Source organism: Mobula birostris, chromosome 24, assembly GCF_030028105.1.
Source record: "Mobula birostris isolate sMobBir1 chromosome 24, sMobBir1.hap1, whole genome shotgun sequence".
NCBI classification, from domain to species: Eukaryota; Metazoa; Chordata; class Chondrichthyes; order Myliobatiformes; family Myliobatidae; genus Mobula; species Mobula birostris.
The window spans coordinates 58696893-58707964 of NC_092393.1; the positions used below are offsets into that span (position 1 = coordinate 58696893).

The 11072-nt window shown below is 43.8% G+C and overlaps 1 protein-coding gene across 1 annotated transcript; it reads left to right on the plus strand.

Moving 5' to 3' along the window:
• Nucleotides 1-2700: 2700 nt before the first annotated feature.
• LOC140187220 (myeloid-associated differentiation marker homolog) lies at nt 2701-10815 on the plus strand. The gene is made up of 2 exons (XM_072242309.1): nt 2701-3765; nt 9695-10815. Exon 1 carries the CDS (start codon nt 2820-2822, stop codon nt 3714-3716), a length of 897 nt encoding a protein of 298 aa, XP_072098410.1. The 5' UTR covers nt 2701-2819; the 3' UTR covers nt 3717-3765; nt 9695-10815.
• The last annotated feature ends 257 nt before the right edge of the window (nt 10816-11072 follow it).

Genomic DNA, 11072 nt, shown 5'->3' on the forward strand with positions numbered 1-11072 from the left:
CCACCCAGCAAGCCCCAATTTCCTGCATTCAGCCCATAGCCCTCCAAGCTCAACTCCTCCATGTACAAAGCTAAGTGATACCATTACAGTAAATACCTCATGCATGTTCTTTGGCTCCATGTAAAGATTGTGGAACTGGCACCACCCAAAAACTTGATTGATTTATTTCTGACATGAGTTTCAATCCTTATTCAGTGGTTTGAGAACATGTACTTCTCTCAGAGCAATAACACCTGGCCATTACAGCCATGTCCATGCAAATAATTATTGAAAGGATGAGCAATGCATCTTATCACACCTCAGACAATGACCATAAACCACCAGGTCGTCATTAACAAACGACAGAGCCATCAGGGTTTGGAGAGTCAGAGTGAGTTATGGTTTGTGAAATAGTGTGAAAGTAGTCAGGATTTCAGGAAATTGTTCTCAGAATAGAGTGTCTTTGCAATACACTGCCAATGGACATTGTTCCTTCTAAATTGCGCAAGTGCCCGGCAGCACAGTAAAGCCCAATTTATACTTCTGCGTCAAACGTATGCTGTAGGTATGGTGTAGCCGCGTACCCTACACTGTACTCTACGCCAAACCCTACGCCATAGCCTAAGGCGCACCTCTCCCAAAATGTAACTACATGTCGTGGTGATGCAGACCGCAACAACTGTGATTGGTCCGCTTGGTAGCATCGCTTTTCCTCCTACGCATTTCCAGTTGCTTCTTCTTCTCCGCCATTTCAGAATCGAGAGAGAAGAAACTCTTGTTCAACGTTTATTAGCTCCAACCCCAACATGATGCGCTCAGTTTCAATCGCCATTGTTTGAAGTACAGGAAGAAACTCAACACAGTGCCATAGAAACCCCACTGCCAACTAGTGTTTCGGCGGTGAATTGCAGGGCGATGCAGACACACCAACACACAAGTATAAATGCTCACAATGGCGTAGGCCACCTGCGTAGGCTATGGCGTAGCCCGTATACACAGCCTTTACTGAAATGTTCCCACGCACATAGCCTTTGTTACTGGAATTTCTTTTTATATAATGTTAATATGATTTTGAAATTTATGTCAATACCATGGTGAAACACCTTGTAATTGTGTTAATGAATATAATTTTTAAATTTTCCAAAGAATAAATGAACTACAACCTTTGCTTTGAAACACTTTAGAGTTTCAATGTATTTACATCATGTTTCAAGTTATGACACTGTTACAAATTGTAACAATAAACACAGTGTGGCAGGGTGGAGATACTCTACCAAAGGAAGTGTAAGGCACTCCTTCCCTCTCTACCAAAGAAGGTGAAAGGTGCTCCTTCCTTCTGCTAGCCTGCAGGTCACCCTTGGGCAGGGTTTAGAACCTGCTTAGCCCCCCCCCCACCCGATCAGGGTCATGTGAAGCTATGGGAGCAGTTGGTAGATAGTCCTACGAGCAGCTGGTGCATATCACAAGTCTTGGCTATGCGACCTCTAATGCCAGCCAGATAATCTCTGAAGAGTATTGATGATAGCTGGGGTCACCTGTCTTGTAAAGACACTGCTCAGAAGGCAGCAATGGCAAACCACTTCTGTAGAAAAATTTGCCAAGAACAATCATGGTTGTGGAAAGACCATGATCGCTCATACAACACAGCACAAAACAAATGAATGACAAACACAGAATAGAAGTCAGTAGCTCATTCTTAATAAACCATTGGTCGGCTGAATGCCAACGCCGTCTAGTCAATATTCATACTATTCATATTACACAAAAAAATTTAAGGTGCCGCATAGTTTTCAAGCTGTAAAAATTTCTTGCTTAAGAGCAATGGACGGTCCACGCAGCTGTAAAAAAAAATTAAGAGGGAATGATTTCTTGATTTTAAATCTTTCTTGATTTAAGCACAGATTGAATCATGTTGATGTAATAATATCCAATGGTCTTGTTGAGATTAACGATGTCAATACAGCCAAATGACCATCTTCATCGGTAACAATTGGCCCAAGCAATTTATCATCCCCTGGACAGGTTTCAAGTTTAAGTGTATTGCCTTTCAACTGTACACACATATACAGCTAAACGAAACAACGATCCTCTCCGGCCAAGTTGCAAACACAGCACATATATCACATACAACGCACAAAATGAAAAATAAAATTCTGTAGATGCCCAAGATGACACAAAGTGCATATACAACATGTAGTTAAATATACAACAGTATACCTGTACTGCTACTGGCGCTGTTATAAATAATGTGTACTGGGTGTTCAGAAGTCTCCCAGCCTGGGGGAAGAATCTGTAACCCGGCGCAACTTCTTTCTTCTTATACTGCGTTCGGATGGTAGGAGATCAAAGTGATTGTGGAACGGATGGGATGGTTCCTTGACAATGCTAAGGGCTCTGTCAAAGGCTCATAACGGTGAAAGTGTAAATTTCTAGACTAAAGGTTTCTCTTTTTTTGGCCTGGAGTACGTTAATTGGTTTTGTTCCTGTCCTAAGAAAGTTACCGGAACGCGTTCAGCCGTGATACCCACATGTTGTGTGGAGCAAGTCTGTACTACAATACCTACCGGGGGAAACTGAGCGATGGGTTGTTAACGCCTTTCTGCTGCTTGCGGTGTTGGTGCTGCGGTCTGGAAAACAGTAATTTTAAATCAGATAATCGCATTGTTCTTCGACTTTGCAAGGAGGCAGGAAACGTATGCACCCCGCCTCCCCCAGAGCCTACTACAGAGAGGATGTAACCTTCGGTAACTAGGTTATTTTGCGTGGAGGGCTGACTTGCCTGCTGCCTTCTGACTGGCCCCCGAGGCTGCTGGACAGCGGTGGTTTGCGAGCCTGTAGAGATGCCGGTGAGATTCAGCGACCCGAGAGACCTGATCTCCCCTAAGGCCGTGGTCCAGCTGCTACAGATCCTCTTCACCTGCGCGGCTCTGGGTCTGTCGAGGACAGCGGCGAGCGGCGGCTCGACCCGTGACGGGGGATTCACCACCTTCACCTTGTTCACCTGGTGCTTCTCCTTCATCTGCACCCTCCTCGTCTTCGTGGTCGAGTTCACACAGGTGCACAGCCTCTTCCCCCTCACCTGGAAGAACCTGTCAGTGGCCGTCTCCGCCTTCGCCGGGCTCATGAACCTGGCCACCTCGGTCATCTACCCGCTGATGCTGGCGAACGCCGGCGAGAGCCCGCGCTGCGCTCAGCCCGGGGCCTGGATCCAGCCTCCGTGCGCCTACCACGTCGCCGCCATCGTCTGCTCCTGCCTAGCCTCGGTGGCCTACGCGGCCGAGGTGCTCATGTCCCGCAGCTCCCGCCGCAGCACCTACATGGCGACGGGGCCCGGCCTGCTCAAGGTGCTGCAGGTGTCCATCGCCTGCATCCTCTCCGTTCCCCTGGCAACCGGGCACATCCCAGCATTCCCGGGCTTCTGGTGGGCGGTGGGCGCGCTCTGCGCTTGCGCATCCATATCCTTGGTTGTCATGGTGATGGTGGTGGGGTGCCGGGCATTTTGCCCGGTGCCGCTGGAGCGGCTGTTGGCGGCCTTCGGTGCCCTGGGCGTGTTGCTGAGCGGGGCCTTACTGGTGGTCTGGACCCTCGGCCTCAGCCAGCAGGATAATTCCAGTTCCAGCCAGACGGCCTGCCGCTGGAGACTGTGCCTCTCGTCCGCCGTGCTGATCAGCGTCAACTTCTTGGCTTATGTGACCGACCTGGTCCACGCCGTTAAACTGAACTGTTCGAGAAACTGAGAGTCTGCAGACTCCGGCCCGCCAGCGCAGCCCGTGCCGGGCTCTCACGGTAAGGTCGCTCCCTTTTATGATGGATAAAGCAAAATACTTCTGGGAATCTGAAATAAAACAGGGAATACAACATAGAACATTACAACACAGTACAGGGTCTTCGGCCCACGATGTCATGCTGACCCTTTAACTTAGTCCAAGATCAGTCTGACTCTTCCCTCCCACGTAGCCCTCCATTTTAATATTATATTGGATGGATAACATTTTAAGAACAACTTCTTCCCCTCCACTACCATATTTCTGAACAGTCCATGGACACTGCTTTTGTTATTTATCTTTTGCACTATTTGTTTATTTTGTAACTTTTAGTAGCTACTGTAGCATACTGCACACAACTTAACAAATTTCACAGCTTTCCTGACGAAGGGTCTCGGCCCGAAACGTCGACTGTACCTCTTCCTAGAGATGCTGCCCGGCCTGCTGCATTCACCAGCAACTTTGATGTGTGTTGCTTGAATTTCCAGCATCTGCAGAATTCCTCGTGTTTGCGAAATTTCACAACTTAGTCAGTGACCATAAACCTGGTTCTGAAAATGCCTGTGGGCTGATTAGTAAATATGCAATGACACAAAATTGGCAGAGTTCTGAATAATGAGGAAGGTTATAGAGTCTTAAGAGTTGCACTGTAAGGAAACGGGTCCTTTGGCCCACCTGGCCCAAACTGACCAAGATGCCCCAACCAAGCGAGACCTATTTGCCAAAACCTTCTAAAGCTCTCCCATCCATGTACCTGCCCAATTGTCTTTTAAAAGTTGTCCCTGAAGCTGCCTCAACCACTTCTTCGGGCAGCTCATTCCACATAAATGTCATGCTTTGTGTAAGAAAAGCTGCTGCTCAAGCTCTTGCCCTTCTCACCTCGAACCTATGCTGTCCAGTCCATTAAGGACCCTCAACATCTAGGACATGCCCTCTTCTTGTTACTACCAACAGGGAGGAGGTATAGGAGCCTGAAGACTCGACCTCAACGATTCAAGAACAGTTTCTTTCCCTTTGTCGGTAGATTCTAAGGAAGGCTATACTTCATTAGGAGTTTGAAGAGATTTGGTATGTCAACAAATACACTCAAAAACTACTATAGATGTACCGTGGAGAGCATTCTGACAGGCTGCATCACTGTCTGGTATTTGGGGGTGGGGGTGCTACTGCACAGGACCGAAAGAAGCTGCAGAAGGTTGTAAATCTAGTCAGCTCCATCTTGGGTACAAGCCTACAAAGTACCCAGGACATCTTCAGGGAGTGGTGTCTCAGTAAGGTAGCATCCATTTTTAAGGACTTCCAGGACCCAGGGCATGCCCTTTTCTCACTGTTACCATCAGGTAGGAGGTACACCTAGCAACTCAGAAACAGCTTCTTCCCTTCTACCATCCGAGTCCTAAAATGGACATTGAACCCATAAACACTAAATCACCTTTTTTTTAATATACAGTATTTCTGATTTTTGCACGTTTTTAATCTTTTCAATATATGTATACTATAATTGATTTACCTATTATTTTTATTTCTTTTATTATTATTTTTAATTTTTCTTCTTGATTATGTATTGCATTGAACTGCTGCTGCTAAGTTAACAAATTTCATGTCACATGCCGGTGATAATAAACCTGATTCTGATTCTGATTTCTGATTTCCTTTTTTTAGACTATTTATTTATTTTGTAATTTGTAGTTTTTTTGCGTTTGCACTTTACTGCCCCCATAAAAAACAAAGTTCAAGTTCAGTTTATTGTCACTTAACCGTACACACGTATACCACCAAATGAAACAACATTCCTCCAGACCAAGGTGCCAACACAGTACACACAACACATAAAGTAATATTACCACAAATAATAAGACGCATATATGATACAAGTTTAAAAAAGTAAACACTGTAACACTCTTGGTCGCTTCATATGTGATGAGATATGGGCGGTGGCAGGGAGTTCAGTAGTCTCACGGCCATAAGAGCCTGTGATAATAAATATGATCATGATTCAAATTGATTCTTGAATTCCTCAATTCTGGGGAAAAAGATTGAGTGCATTCACCCTATCTAGGCCCTTATGATTTTATATACCTCTATAAGATCAGTCTCCTACATTCTTAGTCTCCAATAGCATAAGGAATAAAGTCCTAGCCCATCCAGCCTCTCTATGTAACTCAGTCCCTCAAGGCCTGCCCAGTATTCTTGTAAACCTTTTATGCACTGTTTCCAGTGTAATAGTCTCTATCAGGGTGACTGAAAGTGAACACAGTATTCCAAATGCCCTATACAACTGCACCAAAACCTCGCAACCTTAATACTCAATGCTGTGATTTGGGAAGGCCAGCTTGGCAAAAGCTTCCTTCGCCACCCTGTCTCCCTTTGACTCCGCTTTCAGTGAACCATGTTCTTGTAAGGCAAGGTTCTGTTCTACAACGCTCCCTGTGCCCCTGCTGTTTGCAGAAAGTCCTACCTGGATTTGACTTTCCAAAATGCAACATCTCACACTTAGGCAAATTAAACTCCATGTGCCATTGCTCAGCCCCACTAACTCAGCTGGTCAAAATCGCCTTGTAATTTTTGATGCCCTCCTTCATTGTCCACTGTAACATCTATTTAAGTGTCATCTGCAACCGTGCCTTGTACATTCTCATCCAAACGAATGATGGATGAAAACAGCAGTGGGGCCCAGCATTGACACCTGAGACACAGCACCAGTCACAGGCCTCCTGTCTGAGAAACAACCTTCCTCATCAATCTCTGCTTTCTACCATCAAGCCAGTGGTGTATCCAGTTATCCAGCTCTTCCTGGATTCCATGTAATCTAACCTTCTCAAGCAGCCTACCATGTGGAACCTTATCAAAAGCCTTACTGAAATCCATATAAACCTTGTTTACTGCCTTGCCATCATCAATCTTCTTGGTCACATCATCAAAAAAAATCAGGCTTTCACTCACACACGCAGCCACACTGACTCCCCCTAATCAGTCCCTGTCTTTCCAGATGTATTTATTTATTGATTGGGATACAGTGTGGAATAGGCCCTATTGGACCTTTGAGCTGTTCCACCCAACAATCCCCCGATTTAATCCTAGCCTGATTACAGGACAGTTTACAATGATCATTTAACCTATCAACTGGTAGGCCTTTGGACTGCGGGAGGAAACCCACATGGTCACGGGGACAATGTACAAACTCCTTACAAGCAACGGCAGGAATTGAACCCAGGTCGCTGATACTGTAAAGCATTGTGCTAACCATTACACTACCATACTGCCCTTACTGAGGAATATCTTATTCTTCAGAACCCCTCCCAGAAAACATACCTACCACAGATGTTAGACTTACTGGTCTGTAGTTCTCAGGTTTATCTTTGCTGTCCTTAGTAAATAAAAGCACAACATTCACCGTCTTCCAGTTTACCATCACCTCACTGATGGCTGATAGTGATGCAAATATATCACCCAGGGTTTCTGCATTTTCTTCTCTAGCCTCCCACAGTGTTTTTGGATTTACCTGGTCAGTCCCTGGAGGTGTGTTTGCCTTTATACCTTCTAGCACTAGTTTTATTGTAATGTTGACTACCCCAAGACTTCCCTTGGTTCCAAAGTCTTCATGTCTTTCTTTATCATAAAAAGAGAGGAGAAATATTCATTAAGGACCTGAGCTACCTTCTATGGCTCCACACAAAGGTGTCCCCTTTGGTCTTTGAGGGACCCTATTCTCACTTTAGTTATCTTTTCTCTTAAAATACTTTTAAAATCTCTTTGGATTTTCCTTAATCTTTTTTTTCAAATTTATTTCATGCCCCCTTTTTGCTCTCCTGATTTCTTCTTTGAGTAAACTCCTGCATCTCCTAAACTCCTCCAGAAACTTGCTTGGTCCCAGCTGCATATACCTAACCCATGCCCCTTCCATTTTCCTGGTCAGGGCCTCAACATCCCTTGTCATCCAGGGTTCCCTAGTCCTGTGGACCATTCATTTGTATCTTGCTGCACTACCTGTCCGTCGTAGAAAAGTTCCTGTGGAAAAATACCTTTACTCATGTTCATTAAGCAATCATCAATGTGGAACGTCCTGGAAGCTCTGCGGGAAAAGGAGTTGGTGGATTCTTTGTGATGGTTCCCTAAGAAGATTGCTGTTCATCTGGTGGAATTCCTCATGGCAGAGCTCAGTTGGCTGGTGGAGAAAGCTCTTCCTTTCAGATCCTTCCTCCTGTTCTCTGTCCAAAGAATATCCCAACAACAGACATTACTTGGAATCAAAAGAGAAAGTGCTGGAAACATTCTCAAAAACTTAGGAACAGGAATAGGTCATTGGCCTCTCAAGTATGTCCTACCATTCAATGCTTCAGGCCCGATCTTGTTTTCTGCCAGTTCACATCGCCCTAAACTCCCTGAACTTTCAAAAGTGTATCTACCTTTACTGTAAATGTACCAACCTCGGGCAGAGAATTCCAGAGATTTTCAATGCTCTGCAAGAAGAAATGTCTACATGCCTCAGATTTAGAAGTACAAAAATATCACTGTCTTATATGAAGTAAAATTTATTGTTTGTCCCAGATGGCAGTAATGTCCCAGATGGCGAGGGTCTTAATGATGGATGCTGCCCTCTTGACGCACCACCTCTTGAAAATGTCCTTTGATGGTGGCGAGGGTTGTGCTCATGATGGAGCTGGTGGGTCTACAGGCCTTTGTAGTCTCTTGTGATCTTGTGCATGGGCATATGGGGCAAGAATTTTACATCATGGAATAATTCAGCATGATAAGATAGGATAGGATCCCATTTGTTCCATCACGTAGATGCCATTTCTTCAGTGAAGCTCTCCATTTAATCTCTCAGTACCTATGCAGGGGTGTACATAGTTGACGTTTTGGGCCAAGCCCTTCATTGGGACCTGATGAAAGGTCTCAGCCTGGAATGTCAACTGTTTATTTACCTCCATAAATGCCGTCTGACCTGCTGTGTTCCTCAGCGGTTTTTTGTGTGTTGCTTAAGATTTCCAGCGTCTACAGAATTTCCTGTCTTTCTCATTTATTCTCTGTTGCCTGCACTTTCTCTTCACCTAGTTGATTTCCTTTCACTTCTACCAGTGAGTATGTACAATTAAATTTATTCTCTTTCAGGCAGTGAATTCCATAATCATAACTCACTGCATCAAGAAAAAGTTCCATTCTGACACTTGTGCTTTTTACCAGTCATCATAGATCTGCTTCTTTTGATTTCTAATCCTTCAACCATATCACCTTACTCCCCTTCCCGACCTAGGTGATCATGCCCCTCTCTCCAACACAACACTCACTTCCTTGAGCGCATACTCAATAAATTCATAATAGAATAATAACCACAATGAAAGATGATCCAACTTGGAGGGAGTGTGTGAAAGATAACAAACTGTGCAGATAAAAAAAGAAATAATAATAATAACTAACTAAGCAATAAATATCAAGGACATGAGATGAATAGTCATTGAAAGCAAGTTCATAGGTTGTGGGAACATTTCAGTGATGGGCAAATGAAGTTGAAGTTCCTGCTCCTATTCCTCTTAAACGCTTCACCTTTCACCCTTAACCCATGGCCTTTAATAGTCTCCCTCACCCTTAGTGGAAGAAGTCTGTTTGCATTTACCCTATCTATACTTCTCACAATTCCCAACTTTCCTCCCATTCTTTTACTTATACACCACTCCAATCTCCTCCTCTTACACGTACTTATTCCCTTCCCTTCCCCCTTTCTCCTCCCTCCATATTTATCCCCAAGCTTTGAACCCTGCCTTCCTGAATATTGGGCTTGAACGTTAGGAAGAAACAGAGGGCATCATTCCCCCAGCGTCCCAGGGCGATGTTGTGAAAAGGGAAAAGTTTGAATGTTAGGAAGAAACAGAGAGCATCATTCCCCCAGTGTCCCAGGGCGATGGTGTGAAAAGGGAAAAGTCCTGACTGACATGTCGCTTCATGTATTTCAGGTGCTCCCTCCAAAGATGTTACCTCTTTGTGCTTGGTTGAACGGATGGTTCTGGAATATAGGTGACTTCTTCTCTGGTCCTTTAAACATGGGGCCTTTGATGCAAGAATTTCATCTTCCTCTTCAGAAAAAGACCACCATGAAAAGCTTATCATGTAAGGAGATTGTAGTTGGTTGGCAAGTGAATGAATTGCCTGTCTAAATCTACAGAGGCTGGACTGCACCTTTTCAGCAGCATATTTATTTAAAAAGCCTCACTGAAAACTATGAACTCTTTTTGGTTTGAAACCTATTTGTTGAATATTACCCTCCTGTCAGAATAATATAAAAATGAATCACGATTTTTATGGTATCTTACCAAAATTGACCGGTGGACCTGGCCAGCAAAATGCACATTATAGTCAACCTGTACCTCACCCTCTCCTTCTTCTCGGTACTATACTTTAACCATGATTTGTTGATAGGGAAAATAAATCAGCCACAATCGAGTGGTGAAGTTGTCAAATTGGCCTACTTCTGCACCAATGTCTTACGGTTTTATGGACTGTAAACTGTTCATGTTAATGCAGAGGAGCATTTTGAATATAAATTTTTTTTACACAATTTGTTAAGTTGAATCCAAGGTCAGTCAACTAGCTTTTCTTTACACTATCCACAACCTGCGGTTGTTCAGAACAAGAATGGGGATTTCTGTAACCAGACTTCACGCTGTGTAATTTCCCAGAAGAGAAAAGTTTTAGTAGCACCGTCAGTGCCACTTTATCACCCATGAAACTGGCTTCATTTAAACCAAGATTTCCACCTTCAGAAAATAAAATTTCACCCAGCAGCTACCACTGACTCATGAAGATAATTCCCCAAACTTTGTGGCTGTCATGTCAGTGAGAGTAGCTGATTTGTTGGTAATAATTTTGCAAAGTTGAAAGCAAATTCTATTGTGTGCACACATGCACTTAAATACAGAAATATCTTGTGCCTTCTATGTATTTCCAGAAATAATGGATTGAAAAATCTCAAGGTTTTATGAACTATTAAAAAGTTACTTCAGGTATGAGAGAGATTTTAATTCTCTGTCACTGCACCTTCAAATCAACATTTTATAAACTGTATGTCTATAGTCATTCTTGTATTTTTAAATTATTTTATAAAGTTTATGATCATTCATTTACTACCTTAACCTTTTGTTTGAGCAAATCATTAATTCCTGCTTTAAAATGGGTGGCACAATAGTGTATTGGTTAGTGTAATGGCATTACAGTGCCAGTGACCCAGGTTGAATTCCACCACTGTCTGTAAGGAATTTCTGTGATCTCCCTGTGACCATGTAGACTGGGTGTTTTGGTTTCCTCCCACAGTCCAAAGATGTATGAGTTTGTAGG

What these genes read in the sequence shown, in the direction of transcription:
- LOC140187220 (XM_072242309.1), top strand. Translation starts at nt 2,820, where the DNA reads ATGCCGGTGAGATTCAGCGACCCGAGAGACCTGATCTCCCCTAAGGCC.